This window comes from Salvelinus fontinalis, chromosome 8, assembly GCF_029448725.1.
Source record: "Salvelinus fontinalis isolate EN_2023a chromosome 8, ASM2944872v1, whole genome shotgun sequence".
Taxonomy (NCBI): Eukaryota; Metazoa; Chordata; class Actinopteri; order Salmoniformes; family Salmonidae; genus Salvelinus; species Salvelinus fontinalis.
The window spans coordinates 44,923,855-44,948,964 of record NC_074672.1 but is presented as its reverse complement, the minus strand read 5'-3'; the positions used below and the strand labels follow the sequence as shown (position 1 = coordinate 44,948,964).

Below are 25,110 nucleotides of genomic sequence, written 5' to 3'. Positions count from 1 at the left end.
CAGCCAACAAGTGCTCAGCATATGTGGGAACTCCTTAAAGACTGTTGGATAAGCATTCCAGGTGAAGCTGGTTGAGAGAATGCCAAGAGTGTACATAGCTGTCATCAAGGCAAAGGGTGGCTACTTTGAAGAATATCAAATATATTTTGATTTGTTTAACACTTCTTTTGTTACTAGATCATTCCATATCTGTTATTTTATAGTTTTGACGTTTTCACTATTGTTCTACAATGTAGAAAATAGTCAAAATAAAGAAAAACCCTGGAATGAGTAGGTCTGTCCAAACTTTTGACTTGTACTGTATATTTTCCTTTGATAATCGTACATATTCTGAATCATAAATATTAACAAATAGATGAAGCTCACTGAAGGAACAAATACTTCCATATTAGAGAGAAATAGGCTAGTAATGGTATCTTTTTGTAGGCACTCCTCCATGGCTCGTTGGACAAAACCTATTGGGAAATGAATGCCGTTTTTGGATAACCGCCCGGAAATAAGGTCTGTGGTAAACACAGGTTTAGGAGATCTCATACGTTTTGTTCTATCAGCTTACTTGACTTTTTGTGAATTTTGAAGCATTTATGTAATTTAAAAAAGCACATAAATCACATTAAGGCTTCCTTATTCATAAAGGTCAGGTTAACTGACTAATAGTCACTCATAGAACAAAACATGAAGGCTTCATAATTCATAGAGGTCAGGTTAACTAACCCTTATTATGACAAAGAACAAAACGTATCAGATCTCCTAAGCCTGTGTTTACCTCAGACCTTATTATCGTCGTCAATCCCACAACCCTATTCTTTCTCCATTCATTTTCGCCCATAGGGAAAATGGGGGCTACAAGCTGGTTTCGACAAGATAGCACAGCCACAACAACATAAAATTGTCTATATCGTAAAAAAATATGAAAACAAAAATGAGCTTTTTGGTCTTAATTTAAGGTTAGTAATTTAAGGTTAGGCATAAGGTTAGAAGTGTGGTTAGGGTTAATGTTAGGTTGAAAATCACATTTTAAGAAGATAAATTGTAGAAATCATTGTTTAGGTTTATGCTGGCGAGTAGTCCTTAAAACCGGAAATTAGTTACCCCTGGTTCGTTGAGTCATGTGGAAAATGAAAGGGGAAAGAAAATGTTTTTTTGGATAGACGACGATAATAAGGTCTGAGGTTAACACAGGCTTGGAAGACCTTATATGTTTTGTTCTATGAGATATTAGTCAGATAACATGACCGTATTTTTGGCGTTTATCCAAAACCCTATAAAAAAAACTCCATTCATTTCCCCATAGGCTTTGTCCAACGAACCATGGTGAAGTTAGTGCCTACAAAAAGACGCCATTATTATTGCTCTCTATCGGTATATCCATAATCTTTGTCTCTATAGAATAGCTGTAGTGCCCTCAACCAAGCTTGACAAGGCTTTGCCAGCTATTAGAAGTTGTGTGATAGGAAGTGCGAATGGGGTCTTAACCAATCAGAAGACTCACTTTCAGTGTGAAACGCAGTAAAATCCAATCACAGCGGGCTATCTGCAAAAGTGTGTAATATCCATCCCATAGACACAATTTCATGCACCGTTACATTGTATACTTTTGGACAAGGAGTTGCACGGTGGACAATTGGACCTAATGCATCTCGGCAAATTAGTGCGTCTGATTTGTTTTTAGCTGCGGACTTCCGACATTTTTTCCGCGCATCGGGACGTAAAACTAAGCGCTCTGGAGACTAGAGCGCACCGCCTCAAATAGGAGTCTATGACCCATGCAGAGCATACAAAGCCCGAAGTAGGCTACCACTCGCTGTCAGGACTACTGTTTGTGTTGATGTCATCGGCGGCCGTGTTCGAACCGGAGCGACCCACAATTTATAGTCAGGATTACTAGAATAACAAAAATATAGCGTACAGTAATAGTCGTGTTTTTGGCCAACAGTGAATATGGGAGTTCTGGCGCACTGTGTTGTATTTTTTATATTTCTGCATTTGATGTCAGCTTCTGATTTTAACGAAGGACTATATAACAGCGGGCAGTATGAATTTGTGAAAGATCCCAGTTTGAATATCGAAAAGAGATCACCAGATTTAGATTCGTTTGATTCTGAATCATCCGACCACATTAGGAGCAGAAGAAGTGCGGATCAAGGAGACTGTAACCGTCTCCAGGGATTCGACACCAAGTTGACTAACAACACCCAAACCGTAAGTTAACCCCGCAGGTCCGATTAGGTTACACTCACCGATATAATCGGTTAATGCTCTGCAGGTGACACTTTACCTCGACAATTATCCTCATAACAACATGACTACTCCCTTCTCAAATGACGGGGGTTTTAACAGGGCAACTGATCTGTTACGGTTGCCATGCAACTAACCAAATATCATCTCTTCTCCAGTTGTGTACAACACTTCTTGAACGAGATCAATGTGTTCATGTTTGACTCACTCAACTGTCTTCAAGCCAGCCCTTACCAAAAAAATATATATTGCCGTTGTGAAACTGGCGTAAAAGTGCAGTAACTGCAGTCGAATGTTGTATTTTGGACGAATTTGCAGCGTACTGCAGTTGTACTGCACTCTGAATGCAATATTTTTTCGTAAGGGGTACTGGGGATCCATAATAAATACAATCGAGAGAAATGTTTATTTGTCACATGCTTCGTAGACAAGTGTAACGCGTAACCCCCCCCCCCCCCCCCTTTTACTTGCGGGTCTTTTTCCAACAGTACATGATTGACACAAGTAGGCTACTGGAGTTAAAGATTACTTTAACCCCGTACAGTGGAGGACTATGAGTTATAATCTTCAATTTAGCATCTCGGTAGCTAATTGTTTAAGGGTACCTGTAAATCATGTCACGTTTAATCTTATGTGAGTTTTAGCATACTGTTTGTCTTCTGTTATACAGCTCTAATACAGTACAGAAATACAAAGAGTAATTAATTTATATGTTTTATCCCGCCCAGTGCCGTACTGCATGGAGGTCATTCTCTAGTCTAGTGTAAACATACTAATATGCGTCTCCAGTTAGTCCGGTCTCTCAACTGATCCCTCTCTAATGGTTATGAGTCTGACCTATATTTCCCCATAGGAATGATGGAGCTGTACTTCATACTAGGCCTGGCTTAGTTACCTTGTTTTTCCACATTGCTTAAACTGGCATTATTTATCAATAAGGAGATATTCTTGATATATGTAAGCTATAGACAATAGTTGTAACTTAGTGTACGTTTGATAGTTAGGTATTTCATGGAATGATGGTGGTGTACTTAATACTACAAATGATGTGGCCTGCTAGTTTGTTTTAATTTTCTGCCTAACTCTAGAATAGATAGTAAAATATCCTGTGTAGTCTATGGAGGGTATGTCATATCCTGTGTAGTCTATGGAGGGTATGTCATATCCTGTGTAGTCTATGGAGGGTATGTCATATCCTGTGTAGTCTATGGCGGGTATGTCGTATCCTGTGTAGTCTATGGCGGGTATGTCGTATCCTGTGTAGTCTATGGCGGGTATGTCGTATCCTGTGTAGTCTATGGCGGGTATGTCGTATCCTGTGTAGTCTATGGCGGGTATGTCGTATCCTGTGTAGTCTATGGCGGGTATGTCGTATCCTGTGTAGTCTATGGCGGGTATGTCGTATCCTGTGTAGTCTATGGCGGGTATGTCGTGTCCTGTGTAGTCTATGGCGGGTATGTCGTGTCCTGTGTAGTCTATGGCGGGTATGTCGTGTCCTGTGTAGTCTATGGCGGGTATGTCGTGTCCTGTGTAGTCTATGGCGGGTATGTCGTGTCCTGTGTAGTCTATGGCGGGTATGTCGTGTCCTGTGTAGTCTATCGAGGGTATTTGAGCCACACGGTTCCGTGTGGCTCAGTTGGTAGAGCATGGCGCTTGCAACGCCAGGGTTGTGGGTTCGATTCCCACGGGGGGCCAGTACAAAAAAGTATGAATGTATGTACTTGTAAGTCGCTCTGGATAAGAGCGTCTGCTAAATGACTTAAATGTACAAAAATGTAAATGTATTTTCAAGAAAGTACTGGTGTCACCAGGTGTGAGTTTAGTTGTTAGGCATTTCGGTTATCAAATTCACACATGCAAAACCTGTAGTTCATACTGTAGTTCAGGCTACCTTGTTATCATGTTCTGACTCGGTGTGTCTGGATGGTAAAATAGGCAAACGTGTTTTTCAAGAATGGTAAGAGGCTAGGCATATAGGGAAAGGGTGTGTAGGTGTTATACATGTTCACAAGTAACTGTTTCTGCTTATGAGAGCACATCTGACATTTACAATAGGCTACTTGGCAGAACTGATGAGAATTGGGAGTAGAGGCCCATATTCATTGGTTTTTGACTATTCATTGATCATCCTTGATATGTTTCTACAACTTGATTGCAGTCCATCTGTGGTAAATTCAATTGATTGGACATGATTTGGGAAAAGGCACAGATCTGGGGAAGAGTACCAACAAATGTGGAAGAGGTTTGGAACCACCAAGACTCTTCCTAGAGCTGGCCGCCCGGCCAAACTGAGCAACTGGGGGAGAAGGACCCCGATGGTCACTCTTGACAGAGCTCTAGAGTTCCTCTGTGGAGATGGGAGAACCTTCCAGAAGGACAACCATCTCTGCAGTACTCCACCAATCAGGCCTTTATGATAGAGTGGCCAGACGGAAGCCACTCAGTAAAAGGCACATGACAGCCCACTTAGAGTTTGCTTAAAGGCACCTGAAGACTCTCAAACCATGAGAAACAAGATTCTCTGGTCTGATGAAACCAAGATTGAACTCTTTGGCCTGAATGCCAAGCGTCACGCCTGGAGGAAACCTGGCACCATCCCTACGGTGAAGCATGGTGGTGGCAGCATCATGCTGTGAGGATATTTTTCAGAGGCAGGGACTGGGAGACTAGTCACGATGAAGGCAAAGCTAAACGAAACAAAGTACAGAGAGATCCTTGACGAAAAACTGCGTTGAAGGTTCACCTTTCAACAGGAGAATGACCTTAAGCACACAGCCAAGACAACTTAGGAGTGGCTTCGGGACAAGCCTCTGAATGTCCTTCAGTGGCCCAGCCAGAGCCCGGACTTGAACCTGATCGACCATCTCTGGAGAGACCTGAAAAATAGCTGTGCAGCAATGGATCTGCAGAGAAGAATTGGAGAAACTCCCCAAATACAGGTGTGCCAAGCTTGTAGCATCATACCCAAGAAGACTCAATGTTGTATTTGCTGTCATAGGTGCTTCAACAAAGTACTGAGTAAAGGGTCTGAATACTTATGTAAATGTGATATTTCAGTTTTCAAATTTCTAAAAAACAGTTTTTGCTTTGTCATTATGGGGTATTGTGTGTAGAATTGATGAGGGGAAAAATACAATTTTTAGAATCAGGCTGTAACCTAACAAACTGTGGGAAAAGTCAAGGGGTCTGAATGCGCTGTATATCATGAACAAGGCTGACTGCCTTTCATAATGATGTTGTCCTCAAACACCCTGTAGCTAGCTCTTCCTTAAAGCACAGTCTAATTTCAGATCACCAGATGTCCTTGAAACAGGGCTATATTATTATATGGCTGTGCTAACACAGGATAGAGTAGACCGATTTTTAAACAACATCTTACCCAATACATCTGTAGTCTATCTATTCGGATAACCAACAGCTTACCCACATACACCTTGCTGATTTAGTTGGTAGTTCCTGATAAGAATGTGTGTATGTCCTGTTCTTGATTGTCCTTACCGCAGAGTTCATTACCTTCTAGCAAGTAACAACAAATTGCATTTATTATAAACATTTTTAGTATGAACTTATAGGATGCACTTTCTTCTAAATAATACCTTCCTCCTACGTATGAATGTGTTATTGCACGTTGGCTACATCACACATAAGGAAGCTTGACATGATTCAGAAGTGGTAACACCAGGGACTGGGGGGGGAAAGAGTAAGAACACCACCTCCTGCACCCTAGTTAACCTCTGATGAAACACCAGGCTCTGGGGGGGAAGAGTAGGGACACCACCTCCTGCACCCTAGTTAACCTCTGATGAAACACCAGGTCATGAGGGGAAAGAGTAGGGTCACCACCTCCTGCACCCTAGTTAACCTCTGATGAAACACCAGGCCATGAGGGGACAGAGTAGGAACACCACCTCCTGCACCCTAGTTAACCTCTGATGAAACACCAGGCTCTGGGGGGAAAAGAGTAAGGACAGCACCTCCTGCACCCTAGTTAACCTCTGACAATGAACATTCAGCTTTATAGTCAGTCCTTGGCAACAACTTGTAGATCTCTGAACCAACCGTGAATAGAACAAACAATGACCACTTAGTAATTTTGGGCTTCCCAAAACACAATAAATTGATTCATTCCTGTACAACAGTATCGTGTTGTCACAGATCTTCTTAGAGTCATGCACTGATAATGATTGACATAGTTTCAGATCTAACACCATTCGTCCAGCCATTCCAAAGCAATATACTTTGCATAGTTTCTCTGTCCCAACCAGACTTTGAAGCCAAAGGCAGGATTATGGGTAATCTAGAGACTAAAATGTGTGTCCCAAATGCCACACTTTTCTCCTATGAGCCCTGGTCAAAAGTAGTGAACTTTATAGTGAAATAGGGTCCTATTTTGGAAGAACCCTAAAGACTGAAGGCAGAATTCCAAGAGGCTGAACGTAAATGTCCTCCATAGGTCCAACATACTCCTGTTTGGGTACCGTACAGCATAGTTCCCACTGCAGCTTATACCAGACCTGGGTTTACATACTATTTGAAATATTTCAAATCTATTAAATACTTTGAGAGTTTGCCTGGAGGACCAGGTGCACTTTTGGGACCGGTTGAGGACCGGTTTAATTTTATAAAGTGCCCAAATAGCTATTTTACATAAGTATTATGTATGTTTGTGTCACGCCCTGGCCTTAGTATTCTTTGTTTTCTTTATTATTTTAGTTAGGTCAGGGTGTGACATGGGGAATGTTTGTGTTTTGTTGGTTTTGGGTGTTTCTATGGTAAAGGGGTTATTGGGTGTAGTATATGGGTTTGTGTTGAGTTCAGATGTCTAGCGTTGTCTATGTATGTTTAGTTATCTAGGAGAGTCTATGGTTACATGAATGAGTTCCCAATTAGAGACAGCTGATTTCGGTTGTCTCTGATTGGGAGCCTTATTTAGGGTAGCCATAGGCTTTCATTCTATGTGAGTAGTTGTCTATGTAGAACGTTTGTAGCCTGTGTGTGTATGTGCACAACGTTATTTAGCTTCACGATCGTTTTCTTGTTTTGTTTAGTGTTTAAGTGTTTTTGTTTCGTGTGCCTTCTTCGTCCAATAAAAGGAGATGGCTTATTTTCCTAAAGCTGCGTTTTGGTCCGTCAATCCACCACACGATCGTGACAGAATTACTCACCATTATAGGACCAAGCGGCATGGAAAGCGGCAACAGGACCTACCTACACAGGATTCATGGACATGGGAGGAGATACTGGATGGTAAGGGGCCGTGGGCTCAACCGGGAGAATATCGCCTTCCTCGTGAAGAGCTGGAGGCAGCTAAAGCCGAGAGGAGGCGATATGAGGAGGCAGCACGGAGACAAGGCTGGAAGCCCGTGAGTACAACCCAAAAATTTCTTGGGGGGGGCCTTAAAGGGAGTGTGGCGAAGTCAGGTAGGAAACCTGCGCCTACTCCCTGTACTTACCGTGGAGAGCGAGAGTACGGGCAGACACCGTGTTACGCAGTAGAGCGCACGGTGTCTCCTGTACGCGTGCATAGCCCGGTTCGGTACATTTCAGCTCCACGTATCGGCCGGGCTAGACTGAGCGTTGAGCCGTATGTCATGAAGCCGGCCCAACGCATCTGGTCACCAGTGCGTCTCCTCGGGCCGGCGTACATGGCACCAGCCTTACGCATGGTGTCCCCGGTTCGCCTACATAGGCCGGTGCGGGTTATTCCACCTCCCTGCACTGGTCAGGCGACGGGGAGCATACAACCAGGTAAGGTTGGGCAGGCTCGGCGTTCAAGGGAGCCAGTACGCCTGCACGGTCCGGTATTTCCGGCGCCACCTCCCCGCCCCAACCCAGTACCACCAGTGCCTCCTCCACGCACTAGCTATATGGTGCGTGTCTCCTGCCCTTTACCACCAGTGCCTAAACCACGCACCAAGCCTCCTGTGTGTCCCCAGAGTCCTGTGCGTCCTGTTGCTGCTCCCCGCACTAGCCCTGAGATGCGTGTCCCCAGTCCGGTGCCACCAGTCCCGGCACCACGCACCAGGCCTACAGTGCGCCTCAGCCGGCAGGAGTCTGCCGTCTGCACAGCGATGACTGAACTGCCCGTCTGCCAAGCGCCATCTGAGCCATCTGTCTCCCCAGCGCCATCTGAGCCATCCGTCTCCCCAGCGCCATCTGAGCCATCCGTCTCCCCAGCGCCATCTGAGCCATCCGTCTGCCATGAGCCTGCAAAGCCGCCCGTCTGCCATGAGCCTGCAAAGCCGCCCGTCTGCCATGAGCCTGCAAAGCCGCCCGTCTGCCATGAGCCTACTGAGCCGTCCGCCAGACAGGAGCCGCTAGAGCCGCCAGCCAGACAGGAGCCGCTAGAGCCGTCCGTCAGACAGGATCTGCCAGAGCCGCCAACCAGACAGGATCTGCCAGAGCCGCCAACCAGACAGGATCTGCCAGAGCCGCCAACCAGACAGGATCTGCCAGAGCCGCCAACCAGACAGGATCTGCCAGAGCCGCCAACCAGACAGGATCAGCCAGAGCCGCCAACCAGACAGGATCAGCCAGAGCCGCCAACCAGACAGGATCAGCCAGATCAGTCAGCCAGCCATGAGCAGCCAGATCCGTCAGCCAGCCATGAGCAGCCAGATCCGTCAGCTAGCCATGAGCAGCCAGATCCGTCAGCTAGCCATGAGCAGCCAGATCCGTCAGCTAGCCATGAGCAGCCAGATCCGTCAGCTAGCCATGAGCAGCCAGATCCGTCAGCTAGCCATGAGCAGCCAGATCCGTCAGCTAGCCATGAGCAGCCAGATCCGTCAGCTAGCCATGAGCAGCCAGATCCGTCAGCTAGCCATGAGCAGCCAGATCCGTCAGCTAGCCATGAGCAGCCAGATCCGTCAGCTAGCCATGAGCAGCCAGATCCGTCAGCTAGCCATGAGCAGCCAGATCCGTCAGCTAGCCATGAGCAGCCAGATCCGTCAGCTAGCCATGAGCAGCCAGATCCGTCAGCCAGCCATGAGCAGCCAGATCCGTCAGCCAGCCATGAGCAGCCAGATCCGTCAGCCAGCCATGAGCAGCCAGATCCGTCAGCCAGCCATGAGCAGCCAGATCCGTCAGCTAGCCATGAGCAGCCAGATCCGTCAGCTAGCCATGAGCAGCCAGATCCGTCAGCTAGCCATGGGCCGTAGTCCCTCAGTCCGGAGCTGCAGTCCCTCAGTCCGGTGCTGCAGTCCCTCAGCCTGGTGCTGCCCCTTACCCTGGTACTGCCCATTACCCTGGTACTGCCCCTTACCCTGGTACTGCCCCTTACCCTGGTACTGCCCCTTACCCTGGTACTGGCCCTTTGTTCGGCGCTGCCCCTGACCCTGGTACTGCCCCTTACCCTGGTACTGCCCCTTAGTCCGAAACTGCCCCTTAATGCAGTGTGGTTAATGTGGAGGGGGGTCTTTTGGAGGAAGCTAAGGAGGCGGTTAGGGACTGTGGTGACGTGGGGACCACGACCAGAGCCGGAGCCGCCACCGTGGATGGAAGCCCACCCAGACCCTCCCCTAGACTGGTTTATGGTGCGCCCGGAGTTCGCACCTTAAGGGGGGGGTTATGTCACGCCCTGGCCTTAGTATTCTTTGTTTTCTTTATTATTTTAGTTAGGTCAGGGTGTGACATGGGGAATGTTTGTGTTTTGTTGGTTTTGGGTGTTTCTATGGTAAAGGGGTTATTGGGTGTAGTATATGGGTTTGTGTTGAGTTCAGATGTCTAGCGTTGTCTATGTATGTTTAGTTATCTAGGAGAGTCTATGGTTACCTGAATGAGTTCCCAATTAGAGACAGCTGATTTCGGTTGTCTCTGATTGGGAGCCTTATTTAGGGTAGCCATAGGCTTTCATTCTATGTGAGTAGTTGTCTATGTAGAACGTTTGTAGCCTGTGTGTGTATGTGCACAACGTTATTTAGCTTCACGATCGTTTTCTTGTTTTGTTTAGTGTTTAAGTGTTTTTGTTTCGTGTGCCTTCTTCGTCCAATAAAAGGAGATGGCTTATTTTCCTAAAGCTGCGTTTTGGTCCGTCAATCCACCACACGATCGTGACAGTTTGTGCGTGTGCACAAGAAAACCTAACACCTTTTCCCTCCCGACCGCTCCCAAAATACTCTCAAAGTATTTAATAGATTTGAAATATTTGGTTACATTGCAGTAGGCAATCTCAATCAAGCATAGATTAAGTATTTAAAATATTTTCAAATAGTGTTTGAACCCAGGTTTGGTTTATAGATAGTGCTGCCTGGATGTGGCCTGGGCCTAATCCTATGAATGTCCACATAGTGAAAGAGTAGAGTAGAGTAACCGCTTGATGAGATTAAGAGTTTAAGTATCTTATTCTAGCTAGGTAGCAGAACCAACAGATCCGGTCAGAAATCCATGCTTTTGGTTTTAATTTCCCTGGCGCTGTTTCCACATGCTAACGTTTTAGCAGTTGTAGCACAAATCCCATTTTCAAGTCATATTAGCATTTTTTTCGTCACGCATCATTTTCAAATAATCTACAAGTGACTTAGTTGAGCTTCACAATCAATTTTAGATCCTTTCGGGGGATTTGGACAAAAATTGCTAATATCGGTACCAGACGGGAGTTGATTGGATGTATGCCACAACTGCTAAAACCATAAGCATGCAGATACAGTGCCAGGTAAACTAAACCAAAGCATGGATTGCTGTTATAAGGAAAACAACATGTCATTTTTTGTAATTTGGGTTAAGTAAAGTACGTGTATGTTTGACTCTTCTTCTAAAGAGGATTTGGCAGTTGATTGACAGTTGGGACTAGTTGTACTATAGTGCAGCCTCCTACTGTGAGGACATTTTGGTCCAAGGCCTACTGGTCTGGTTCTGCACGCTAAGGATTAGTGGTGCTTGGCTTTGTAACACTCTAGTGTCTACATGTGATGCTTTGTAACTCTCTAGTGTCTACATGTGATGCTTTGTAACACTCTAGTGTCTACATGTGATGCTTTGTAACACTCTAGTGTCTACATGTGATGCTTTGTAACTCTCTAGTGTCTACATGTGATGCTTTGTAACTCTCTAGTGTCTACATGTGATGCTTTGTAACACTCTAGTGTCTACATGTGATGCTTTGTAACTCTCTAGTGTCTACATGTGATGCTTTGTAACTCTCTAGTGTCTACATGTGATGCTTTGTAACACTCTAGTGTCTACATGTGATGCTTTGTAACTCTCTAGTGTCTACATGTGATGCTTTGTAACTCTCTAGTGTCTACATGTGATGCTTTGTAACTCTCTAGTGTCTACATGTGATGCTTTGTAACTCTCTAGTGTCTACATGTGATGCTTTGTAACACTCTAGTGTCTACATGTGATGCTTTGTAACTCTCTAGTGTCTACATGTGATGCTTTGTAACTCTCTAGTGTCTACATGTGATGCTTTGTAACACTCTAGTGTCTACATGTGATGCTTTGTAACTCTAGTGTCTACATGTGATGCTTTGTAACACTCTAGTGTCTACATGTGATGCTTTGTAACTCTCTAGTGTCTACATGTGATGCTTTGTAACACTCTAGTGTCTACATGTGATGCTTTGTAACACTCTAGTGTCTACATGTGATGCTTTGTAACTCTAGTGTCTACATGTGATGCTTTGTAACTCTAGTGTCTACATGTGATGCTTTGTAACACTCTAGTGTCTACATGTGATGCTTTGTAACACTCTAGTGTCTACATGTGATGCTTTGTAACTCTCTAGTGTCTACATGTGATGCTTTGTAACTCTCTAGTGTCTACATGTGATGCTTTGTAACTCTCTAGTGTCTACATGTGATGCTTTGTAACACTTGGGTGTTTAGAGAGTGAGAGGCAGACGCATGGTACAGCAGTAGGGAGGGAAAGGGTGTTAGGTTCACTTGTGCACACACACACAAACATACATAATACATATGTTACATAGCTATTTGGGAACTTTATACAATTTTGATTTGGCATATATATATATAATAGCACTTACAGCTAACTGGTGTGTGTGTATATATACAAATGTATGTGGACACCCCTTCAAATTAGTGGATTCGGCTATTTCAGCCACACCCGTTGCGGACAGGTGGATAAAATCGAGCACATCGCCATGCAATCTCCATAGACAAACATTGGCATTAGAATGGCCTTACTGAAGAGCTCAGTGACTTTAGACGTGGCACCGTCAAAAGATGCCACCTTTTTCGTCAAATGTCTGCCCTGCTAGAACTGCGCCCGTTAGCTCTAAGTGCTGTTTTTGTGAAGTGGAAATGTCTAGGAGCAACAATGGCTCAGCCGCGAAGTGGTAGGCCACACAAGCTCACAGAACGGGACCGCCAACTGCTGAAGCGCGTAACACGTAAAAATGGATCTTCGGTTGCAACACTCACAACCGAGTTCCAAACTGCATCTGGAAGTAAAGTCAGCACAAGAACTGTTCGTCAGGAGCTTAATGAAATGGGTTTCCATGGCCGAGCAGCGGCACAGAAGCCTAAGATCACCATGCGCAATGCCAAGTGTCGACTGCGGTGGTGTAAAGCTCGACGCCATTGGACTCTGGAGCAGTGGAAACGCGTTCTCTGGAGTGATGAATCACGCTTCACTATCTGGCAGTCCGACAGACGAATCTGTGTTTGGTGGATGCCAGGAGAACGCTACCTGCCCGAATGCATAGTGCCAAATGTAAAGTTTGGTGGAGGAGGAATAATGGTCTGGGGCTGTTTTTCATGGTTCAGGTCCCTTAGTTCCAGTGAAGGGAAATCTTAACGCTACGGCATACAATGACATTCTAGATGATTATGTGCTTCCAACTTGTGGCAACTGTTTCAGCATGACAATTGTGCTTCCAACTTGTGGCAACTGTTTCAGCATGACAATGCCCCTGTGCACAAAGCGAGGTCCATACAGAAATGTATTGTCGAGATCGGTGTGGAAGCACTTGACTGGCCTGCACAGAGCCCTGCCCTCAACCCCATCGAACACCTTTGGGATAAATTGGAACGCCGACTGCAAAACCAGGCCTAATCGTCCAACATCAGTGCCCGACCTCACTAATGATCTTCCAGCCGAACGGAAGCAAATCCCCTCAGCAATGTTCCAACATCAAGCGGAAAGCTTTCCCAGAAGAGTGCAGGCTGTTATAGCAGCAAAGGGGGAGGGATCAACTCCATATTAATGCCCATGATTTTGGAATGAGATGTTCGATGAGCAGGTGTCCACATACTTATGGTCATGTAGTGTAAATTCCAGTTAGACAACGTGTTGCCAGTCAGAACAAGATATTTTGGCCATCTGGTGTATATTCCAGTCAGAACAAGATATTTTGGCCATCTGGTGTATATTCCAGTCAGAACAAGATATTTTGGCCATCTGGTGTATATTCCAGTCAAAACAAGATATTTTGGTCATGTGGTGTATATTCTTATTACGTTATTAGATCTTCTGCAGTTCATTTTCAAGATCACGTATGCCTAAAAACCACTCCTGTATTACACACCCCATGACTAATGTGATGGCTCCCTTCCTTTTAGTTACAGTTGAAGTCGGAAGTTTACATACACTTAGGTTGGAGTCATTAACTCGTTTTTCAACAACTCCACAAATTTCTTGTTAACAAGCTCTGGATAAGAGCGTCTGCTAAATGACTTAAATGTAAATGTAAATGTAAAACTATAGTTTTGGCAAGTAGGTTAGGACATCTACGTTGTACATGACACAAGTCATTTTTCCAACAATTGTTTACAGACAGATTATTTCACTTATAATTCACTGTATCACAATTCCAGTGGGTCAGAAGTTTATATACACTAAGTTGACTGAGCCTTTAAACAGCTTGGAAAATTCCAGAAAATGATGTCATGGCTTTAGAAGCTTCTGATAGGCTAATTGACATAATTTGAGTCAATTGGAGGTGTACCTGTGGATGTTTTTCAAGGCCTACCTTCAAACTCAGTGCCCATTTGCTTGACATCATGGTAAAAAAAAAATGGTAGACCTCCACAAATCTGGTTCATCCTTGGGAGCAATTTCCAAACGCCTGAAGGTACCACGTTCATCTGTACAAACAACAGTACGCGAGTATAAACACCATGGGACCACGCAGCCGTCATACCGCTCAGGAAGGAGACGCGTTGTGTCTCCTAGAGATGAACGTACTTTGGATGCAAAAAAGTGCAAATCAATCTCAGAACAACAGCAAAGGACCTTGAGAAGATGCTGGACGAAACGGGTACAAAAATATCAATATCCACAGTAAAACGAGTCCTATATCGACAACCTGAAAGGCCGCTCAACAAGGAAGAAGCCACTGCTCCAAGACCGCCATAAAAAAAATCCAGGCTACAGTTTGCAACTGCACAAAGATCGTTCTTTTTGAAGAAATGTCCTCTGGTCTGATGAAACAAAAATAGAATTGTTTGGCCATTATGACCATTGTTATGTTTGGATGGGAAAAGGAGGATGCTTGCAAGCCGAAGAACACCATCCCAACCGTGAAGCACGGGGGTGGCAGCATCATGTTGTGGGGGAGCTTTGCTGCAGGAGGGACTGGTGCACTTCACAAAATAGATGGTATCATGAGGAAGGAAAATTATGTGGATAAATTGAAGAATCATCTCAAGACATCAGTCAGAAAGTTAAAGCTTGGTCGCAAATGGGTCTTCCAAGTGGATAATGACCCCAAGCATACTTCCAAAGTTGTGGCAAAATGGCTTAAGGACAACACAGTCAAGGTATTGGAGTGGCCATCACAAATCCATGACCTCAATCTTATAGAAAATTTGTGGGCAGAACTGAAAATGTGTGTGCGAGCAAGGAGGCTGTCACGTTCCTGACCTATTTATGTTAGTTGTTATGTGTGTTAGTTGGTCAGGACGTGAGGTTGGGTGGGCATTCTATGTTTTCTGTTTCTGTGTTGGTTTTGGGTTTGCCTGGTATGGCTCTTAATTAGAGGCAGGTGTTTGGCGTTCCTCTAATTAAGAGTCATTGTTTGTTTCGTTTCGTTTCGATGTCGTCTGTTTCCTGTACGTAAGTTTATGTTTAGTTATGTAAGTTTATGTTCAGGTTTCGTCAACATCGTTTTGTTATTTTGTAGTTTGGAAAGTGTTTTGTTTCGTTTCGTGTTGCCATCTTATTCATAATAAAGATGGCTTATTTCCCGCAAGCTGCGTTTTGGTCTTCAGATCCCTCTCTCCTCACCTCATCCGAGGATGAGGAGAGCGTCAGCCGTTACAGAATCACCCACCACGCTAAGACCAAGCGGCAAGGGAAAATTAAACGGAGTAAGGGACAGGAGAAAAACAAGGATTTCTGGACATGGGAGCAGATAATGAATGGAGAAGGTCCCTGGGCTAAGGCAGGAGAAAATCGCCGTTCTCAGGAAGAGAGGGAGGCAGCTAAAGCCCAGGAGCGGTGGTTTGAGGAGGCAGCAAGGAGACGTGGCTGGAAGCCCGAAAAGCCATGGGAGCAGCAGGAGGCACTGGGGAGTGCAGAGGCTACCGGGGAGAGGAACCGGAGCTATGAGGGAACGCGTCTGGCACGGAAGCCAAAAAAGCCCGTAAGTAATTCCCAAAAATTTCTTGGGGGGGGGCTAGGAGGTAGTGGGCCAAGGGCAGGTAGGAGACCTGCGCCCACTTCCCAGGCTTACCGTGGAGAGCGGGAGTACGGGCAGGCGCCGTGTTACGCAGTAGAGCGCACGGTGTCTCCTGTACGAGTGCATAGCCCAGTGCGGGTTATTCCACCTCCCCGCACTGGGAGGGCTAGATTGGGTATTGAGCCAGGTGTCATGAGGCCGGCTCAACGCGTCTGGTCTCCAGTGCGTCTCCTCGGGCCGGCATACATGGCACCTGCCTTACGCATGGTTTCCCCGGTTCGCCTACATAGGCCGGTGCGGGTTATTCCACCTCCCCGCACTGGTCGGGCAACCGGGAGCATTCAACCAGGTAAGGTTGGGCAGGCTCAATGCTCAAGAGTGCCAGTACGTCTCCACGGTCCGGTATTTCCGGCACCACCTCCCCGCCCCAGCCTAGTACCGACAGTGTCTACACTACGCACTAGGCTACCAGTGCGTATCCTGAGCCCTGTTCCTCCTCCACGCACTCTCCCTGTAGTGCGTGTATCTAGCCCGGTGCCTCCAGTTCCGGCCCCACGCACTAAGCTACCAGTGCGTCTCCAGAGCCCTGTACAAACTGTATCTTCTCCCCCTACTAATCCTGATGTGCTTGTCCTCAGCCCGGCGCCACCAGTGCCGGTACCACGCATCAGGGATAGAGTAGGCTTTGAGAATACAGTGTGCCCTGTTCCTGCTCCCCGCACTAGTAGGAAGGTGCTTATCATTAGCACGGTGCCTCCAGTTCCGGCACCACGCACCAGGTCTACAGTGCACCGTATCCGGCCAGAGCCATCCGTCTCCCCAGCGCCATCTGAGCCATCCGTCTCCCCAGCGCCATCTGAGCCATCCGTCTCCCCAGCGCCGTCTGAGCCATCCGTCTGCCAGGAGCCTGCAAAGCCGCCCGTCTGCCATGAGCCTGCAAAGCCGCCCGTCTGCCATGAGCCTACAGAGCCGTCAGCCAGACAGGAGCCGCTAGAGCCATCAGCCAGACAGGAGCCGCTAGAGCCGTCAGCCAGACAGGATCTGCCAGAGCCGCCAACCAGACAGGATCTGCCAGAGCCGCCAACCAGACAGGATCTGCCAGAGCCGCCAACTAGACAGGATCTGCCAGAGCCGCCAGCGAGCCATGAGCAGCCAGAGCCGTCAGAGCGCCATGAGCAGCCAGAGCCGTCAGAGAGCCATGAGCAGCCAGAGCCGTCAGAGCGCCATGAGCAGCCAGAGCCGTCAGAGCGCCATGAGCAGCCAGAGCCGTCAGAGCGCCATGAGCAGCCAGAGCCGTCAGAGCGCCATGAGCAGCCAGAGCCGTCAGAGCGCCATGAGCAGCCAGAGCCGTCAGAGCGCCATGAGCAGCCAGAGCCGTCAGAGCGCCATGAGCAGCCAGAGCCGTCAGAGCGCCATGAGCGTCGAGAGCCGTCAGCCTGCCATGAGCGTCGAGAGCCGTCAGCCTGCCATGAGCGTCGAGAGCCGTCAGCCTGCCATGAGCGTCGAGAGCCGTCAGCCTGCCATGAGCGTCGAGAGCCGTCAGCCTGCCATGAGCGTCGAGAGCCGTCAGCCTGCCATGAGCGTCGAGAGCCGTCAGTCAGCCATGAGCTGACCTTCAGCCTGAAAAGGCTAGTTACCCAGAACTGCCCATCAGTCCACAGCTGTCTCTCTGTCCGGAGCTGCCTTTCAGTCCGGAGTTGCCCCTCTATCCTGATCTCCCTCTCTATCTTTATCTACCTTTATATTCTTATCTATCCCTCTGTCTTGGTTTATCTCTCTGTCCCGGTGTTGTCATTATTAGATATGTTATTAAGAGGATTTTGTGGGGGAAGAAAGAGGGTGGACATTCTTGGAGGGAGGAGGCTAGGATGGATTATGGTGGGGTGGGAACCGCGCCCGGAGCCTGAGCCACCACCGTGGTTAGATGCCCACCCAGACCCTCCCCTAGACTTTGTGCTGGTGCGTCCGGAGTTCGCACCTTGTGGGGGGGGTACTGTCACGTTCCTGACCTATTTATGTTAGTTGTTATGTGTGTTAGTTGGTCAGGACGTGAGGTTGGGTGGGCATTCTATGTTTTCTGTTTCTGTGTTGGTTTTGGGTTTGCCTGGTATGGCTCTTAATTAGAGGCAGGTGTTTGGCGTTCCTCTAATTAAGAGTCATATTTAGGTAGGCGTTGTCACAGTGTTCGTGGTGGGTGATTGTCTCCTGTGTCAGTATGTATGTTCGTACCACATGGGACTGTAGCGTTTGTTTGTTTCGTTTCGTTTCGATGTCGTCTGTTTCCTGTACGTAAGTTTATGTTTAGTTATGTAAGTTTATGTTCAGGTTTCGTCAACATTGTTTTGTTATTTTGTAGTTTGGAAAGTGTTTTGTTTCGTTTCGTGTTGCCATCTTATTCATAATAAAGATGGCTTATTTCCCGCAAGCTGCGTTTTGGTCTTCAGATCCCTCTCTCCTCACCTCATCCGAGGATGAGGAGAGCGTCAGCCGTTACAGAGGCCTACAAACCTGATTCAGTTACACAAGCTCTGTCAGGAGGAATGGGCCAAAATTCACCCAACTTATTGTGGGAAGCTTGTGGAAGGCTACCCAAAACGTTTGACCCAAGTTAAACAATTTAAAGGCAATGCTACCAAATACTAATTGATTGTATGTAAACTTCTGACCCACTGGGAATGTGACGAAATAAATAAAAGCTGAAATAAATAATTCTCTCTACTATTATTCTGACATTTCACATTCTTAAAATAAAGTGGTGATCCTAACTGACCTAAGGCAGGGAATTTTTACTTGGATTAAATGTCAGGAATTGTAAAAAAATAAATAAAAAAAATCGGAGTTTAAATGTATTTGGCTAAGGCGTATGTAAACTTCCGACTTCAACTTGTATATATGTGATGCATATCAGTCTGTCAACAATAAACAGAATATATGCATTCTGTTTATTTCCCTTTTTCTTCTCAGTATTCCTTCAATGACCTGAGTGGGTCCGTGTCACTGGCCTGGGTTGGAGACGCCACCGGGGTGAGTTTTACCATGTCCTGTCCTAATTATGTGCTGATTTTAAATGATGTCAAACCAGGGTCTCAAACTCATTGATGGAATACAGGTGTTCTTTACTAAAGCAGTAAGGCCTGAGGGGTGTGTGATATATATATATATATGGCCAATACAGCTCTTAGCCGTGGTATATTAGCCATAGACCACCATCCCCACCGAGTTACCTTGTTGCTATTATAAACTGCTTACCAACGTAATTAGAATAGTAGAAATACGTGTTTTGTCATACCCTTGGAATACGGTCTCACGTACTACGGCTTTCAGCCAATCAGCATTCAGGGCTCGAACCACACAGTTTATACTAGTCCTTAAGCTGATCTTGTTCTCGACAGGTCATCCTGGCTCTGACAACATTCCAAGTGCCTTTCTTCATGTTGAGATTCGGTCAGTCTAAACTCTATCGAAGGTAAGGGTTCTTCATGTTGAGATTCGGTCAGTCTAAACTCTATCGAAGGTAAGGGTTCTTCATGTTGAGATTCGGTCAGTCTAAACTCTATCGAAGGTAAGGGTTCTTCATGTTGAGATTCACCACCAGTTATGTCGGAAGAATGTCCGTGTAAGAATACAGCTATTATTTGAGCTGACAAGTGGTTAAATATTAAAAGTGTGTATTTGGACAAGAAAGTGTCCTATTTGACCGCCTCACCTCCTTCTCTGCCTCCTCAGTGAGAACTATGGGAAGTCGTTCCAGGACGTCACACACCTCATCAACAACACTTTCATCCGGACAGAGTTCGGCATCGCCATCGGACCAGAGAACTCTGGGAAGGTAAGACGCATTTCGTGTTTAAAACCTGTGAACTAGCTTACGTGTTCATGGCATGTCCTATAAGAAATGTTTTTCTGAAAATAATGGCAACACTTTTACTGAAAGCTTAGTTACTTTTCTAAGCTTATAATATGTGATGTCTCCATATGTAGCAAAAGGCTGTTCAATGTTCCTAATAGTTGTAGGAGTTAATTTGGTTTGCCTGTCCTGCTCCTCCCAGGTGATCCTGACAGGTGACGTGTCTGGCAGCCTGGGCTCTCGTATCTTTATCTCCAGAGACTTTGGGAACAGCTTTGAGCAGCAGGACCTTCCCTTCAACCCCCAGATGCAGATCATATACAACCCCAGAGACGCCAACGTTCTCCTGGTCATCAGCAACACTGTGAGTCTGAGGGGTCAGGGTGTGTGTGTGTGCTTGCTTATGGAAGCTGAGGAGTAATACAAAATAGTCTTACAATCTCCTAACACCCAGACCCATCAGTACTTTTACACACCTGTCTGGCCAGTCTCACGTGATGTAGCGCTCAGGATTGACAAGCCGTTCAGAGCTTCTTTATCTAAGGCCTTATTCCCACTACAAGAGATAAAGGAGAGTCTGAGGAGTGGCCAATTCATATTACATCCTTGCCTTACCCTTTTGTTGTGTCTGGATTCCTGACATTCTTGGGTTGCAGCTCAAATTTAAGATAAATATCACAGTAGCCACTAGCCAGGAAGCACAAACTGTTTAACAATTCAAGCCTGTGGGCCCCCCCCCCCCCCGCCTTGCTCTGGGGGCCCCCAACCCCCCCCCAAAGAAAATAAAGAATAATAATATATATTTTTAATATATCATCTCAATTTAATCCATTGTAAATTTGGGCTGTAACACAACAAAATGCAGAATAAGGCAAGGGGTATCAATCATTTCTGAAGGCACTGTAGCTGTCTAGCAGGAGTTAGCTGTGTATTGTCAGCAAATTGTTTTTAAAAATGTAAATGTTTTTTTTTAATTTCTTATGTCAGCTAATTTAATGTGTACGGACAAGAAAAGAAACCCTTTAATTGTCTGCACATACTTGTGAATTGTTACATTATTCAATAGTGTAATATGGCTTGGTTACATTATTCAATTGTGTAATATGGCTTGGTTACATTATTCAATAGTGTAATATGGCTTGGTTACATTATTCAATAGTGTAATATGGCTTGGTTACATTATTCAATAGTGTAATATGGCTTGGTTACATTATTCAATTGTGTAATATGGCTTGGTTACATTATTCAATAGTGTAATATGGCTTGGTTACATTATTCAATAGTGTAATATGGCTTGGTTACATTATTCAATAGTGTAATATGGCTTGGTTACATTATTCAATAGTGTAATATGGCTTGGTTACATTATTCAATAGTGTAATATGGCTTGGTTACATTATTCAATAGTGTAATATGGCTTGGTTACATTATTCAATTGTGTAATATGGCTTGGTTACATTATTCAATTGTGTAATATGGCTTGGTTACATTATTCAATTGTGTAATATGGCTTGGTTACATTATTCAATTGTGTAATATGGCTTGGTTACATTATTCAATTGTGTAATATGGCTTGGTTACATTATTCAATAGTGTAATATGGCTTGGTTACATTATTCAATAGTGTAATATGGCTTGGTTACATTATTCAATAGTGTAATATGGCTTGGTTACATTATTCAATAGTGTAATATGGCTTGGTTACATTATTCAATAGTGTAATATGGCTTGGTTACATTATTCAATAGTGTAATATGGCTTGGTTACATTATTCAATAGTGTAATATGGCTTGGTTACATTATTCAATAGTGTAATATGGCTTGGTTACATTATTCAATAGTGTAATATGGCTTGGTTACATTATTCAATAGTGTAATATGGCTTGGTTACATTATTCAATAGTGTAATATGGCTTGGTTACATTATTCAATAGTGTAATATGGCTTGGTTACATTATTCAATTGTGTAATATGGCTTGGTTACATTATTCAATTGTGTAATATGGCTTGGTTACATTATTCAATTGTGTAATATGGCTTGGTTACATTATTCAATTGTGTAATATGGCTTGGTTACATTATTCAATAGTGTAATATGGCTTGGTTACATTATTCAATAGTGTAATATGGCTTGGTTACATTATTCAATAGTGTAATATGGCTTGGTTACATTATTCAATAGTGTAATATGGCTTGGTTACATTATTCAATAGTGTAATATGGCTTGGTTACATTATTCAATAGTGTAATATGGCTTGGTTACATTATTCAATAGTGTAATATGGCTTGGTTACATTATTCAATTGTGTAATATGGCTTGGTTACATTATTCAATAGTGTAATATGGCTTGGTTACATTATTCAATAGTGTAATATGGCTTGGTTACATTATTCAATAGTGTAATATGGCTTGGTTACATTATTCAATAGTGTAATATGGCTTGGTTACATTATTCAATAGTGTAATATGGCTTGGTTACATTATTCAATAGTGTAATATGGCTTGGTTACATTATTCAATAGTGTAATATGGCTTGGTTACATTATTCAATAGTGTAATATGGCTTGGTTACATTATTCAATTGTGTAATATGGCTTGGTTACATTATTCAATAGTGTAATATGGCTTGGTTACATTATTCAATTGTGTAATATGGCTTGGTTACATTATTCAATAGTGTAATATGGCTTGGTTACATTATTCAATAGTGTAATATGGCTTGGTTACATTATTCAATAGTGTAATATGGCTTGGTTACATTATTCAATAGTGTAATATGGCTTGGTTACATTATTCAATAGTGTAATATGGCTTGGTTACATTATTCAATAGTGTAATATGGCTTGGTTACATTATTCAATAGTGTAATATGGCTTGGTTACATTATTCAATAGTGTAATATGGCTTGGTTACATTATTCAATAGTGTAATATGGCTTGGTTACATTATTCAATAGTGTAATATGGCTTGGTTACATTATTCAATTGTGTAATATGGCTTGGTTACATCATTCAATTGTGTAATATGGCTTGGTTACATTATTCAATAGTGTAATATGGCTTGGTTACATTATTCAATTGTGTAATATGGCTTGGTTACATTATTCAATAGTGTAATATGGCTTGGTTACATTATTCAATTGTGTAATATGGCTTGGTTACATTATTCAATTGTGTAATATGGCTTGGTTACATTATTCAATTGTGTAATATGGCTTGGTTACATTATTCAATTGTGTAATATGGCTTGGTTACATTATTCAATAGTGTAATATGGCTTGGTTACATTATTCAATTGTGTAATATGGCTTGGTTACATTATTCAATTGTGTAATATGGCTTGGTTACATTATTCAATTGTGTAATATGGCTTGGTTACATTATTCAATTGTGTAATATGGCTAGGCGGTAGGCTGGCTCTTCCAGACAAAACAGCTAAATACTCCATCTAAATGTGAATCGATTCTCAATTGTGATACGATTCCAGAAACATAAAGCCCTTTACTTTCATATCACATCAAAATAATTTGAAAAATGCAAAATATCCACTATTTTAATCTGCTTTATCACAGTTGCAGAAGACAGTGTTTTGTTCAGTGACATCACATTTCTGCCGGCCTTCTTCCATTCCACACAGGTGTTCGGCGCTTCCGTCTGTCTTCAATTTAATCCGTTGGAGGTTCTGAGAGCTCTGGAGCAGGTTTTCATCAAGAATCTCTCTGTATTTTGCTCCGTTCATCTTTGCCTCGATCCTGACTTGTCTCCCAGTCCCTGCTGCTGAGAAACATCCCCACAGCATGAGTCTGCCCCCACAATAGGGATGGTGCCAGGTTTCCTCCAGACGTGTTGCTTGGCATTCAGGCCAAAGAGTTCAATCTTGGTTTCATCAGACCAGAGAATCTTGTTTCTCATGGTCTGAGAATCCTTTAGGTGCCTTTTGGCAAACTCCAAGCCGACTATCATGTGCCTTTTACTGAGTAGTGGCTTCCGTCTAGCCACTTTACCATAAAGGCCTGATTGGTGGAGTGCTGCAGAAATGGTTGTCCTTCTGGAAGATTCTCCCATATCCACAGAGGAACTCTAGAGCTCTGTCAGAGTGAACATCGGGTTCTTGATCACCTCTGATCAAGGCCCTATTTTTTTTTTTTACGTTACCTTTATTTAACTAGGCAAGTCAGTTTAAGAACAAATTCTTATTTACAATGATGGCCTACACAGGCCAAACCCGGACGAAACTGGGCCAATTGTGCGCCGCCCTATGGGACTCCCAATCACGGCCGGATGTGATGCAGCCTGGATTCGAACCAGGCTCTGTAGTGATGCCTCTTGCACTGAGACGCAGTGCCTTAGAATGCTGCGCTACTCAGGAGCCCCTTCTCCCTCGATTGCTCAGTTTGGCCAGACGGCCAGCTCTAGGAAGAGTCTTGGTGGTTCCAAACTTCTTCCATTTTAAGATTGATGGAGGTCACTGTTATTCTTCAGGACCTTCAATGCTGTAGACATATTTTGGTATCCTTCCCCGGATCTGTGCCTCGACACAATCCTGTCTCGGAACTCTACGGACAATTCATTCAACCTCGTGGCTTGGTTTTTGCTCTAGCATGCACTGTTAACTGTGTGACCTTTATATAGACAGGTGTGTCGACTCCAATCAAGTTGTAGAAACATCTCAAGGATGATCAATGGAAGCAGGATGCACCTGAGCTCAATTTCGAATCTTATAGCAAAGTGTCTGAATACTTATGTAAATGGGGTATTTCTGTTTTAAATGTTTTATACATTTGCTAAAATGTCTAAACCTGTTTTCGCCTTTTTCATTATGGGGTATTGTGATGTCATTATGGGGTATTGTGATGTCATTATGGGGTATTGTGATGTCATTATGGGGTATTGTGATGTCATTATGGGGTATTGTGATGTCATTATGGGGTATTGTGATGTCATTATGGGGTATTGTGATGTCATTATGGGGTATTGTGATGTCATTATGGGGTATTGTGATGTCATTATGATCTGACGCAATAGCAGGCCTGTCAGAGGTGAAGAGTCGAGCTTTGGGAATCCAAACAAAACTAGAAAACATTACTGGCGGCCATTATCTTTTGTTGTGTGTGCATATATATATATATATATATATGGAAATATAGGCATTTTAAATACCCTTGTTAACCATTTAACCCTTTTTACAGAATGAACTCTGGCTGTCTGAGGACTTTGGAGAGAAGTGGAGGAAGATTCACGACATGGTGTGTCTGGCCAAATGGTAAGAGACGACGTAGATAAATAGATTACGGATAGAGTTAGCAGAAGAACCCATCCTTACAGGGTACGAGTTTTATTTATATTTATATATATATATATATATAGGAACCTGGAATTGCAGTTATTTTAGTTTAATGTTTGACTAGGTGTTCTCTGTGCCAAGTCAGTACTAGCTGTGATGAA

General features: G+C 44.2%; 1 protein-coding gene across 2 annotated transcripts in view; it reads left to right on the top strand.

Moving 5' to 3' along the window:
• Positions 1-1,530: 1,530 nt before the first annotated feature.
• The window catches only part of LOC129861316 (sortilin-like), a 52,259-nt gene continuing 28,679 nt past the window's right edge, over positions 1,531-25,110 (top strand). Inside the window, exons 1-6 of one of the 2 annotated variants that reach the window (XM_055932630.1) lie at positions 1,531-2,202; positions 18,783-18,842; positions 19,211-19,284; positions 19,545-19,647; positions 19,868-20,029; positions 24,855-24,928. In XM_055932630.1, the coding sequence (XP_055788605.1) occupies positions 1,942-2,202; positions 18,783-18,842; positions 19,211-19,284; positions 19,545-19,647; positions 19,868-20,029; positions 24,855-24,928 (734 nt within the window). In that variant the 5' untranslated portion in view covers positions 1,531-1,941. Of the gene's footprint in view, positions 2,203-18,782; positions 18,843-19,210; positions 19,285-19,320; positions 19,381-19,544; positions 19,648-19,867; positions 20,030-24,854; positions 24,929-25,110 lie in introns of those variants that run through there. The other variant, XM_055932631.1, reaches the window with a different exon arrangement.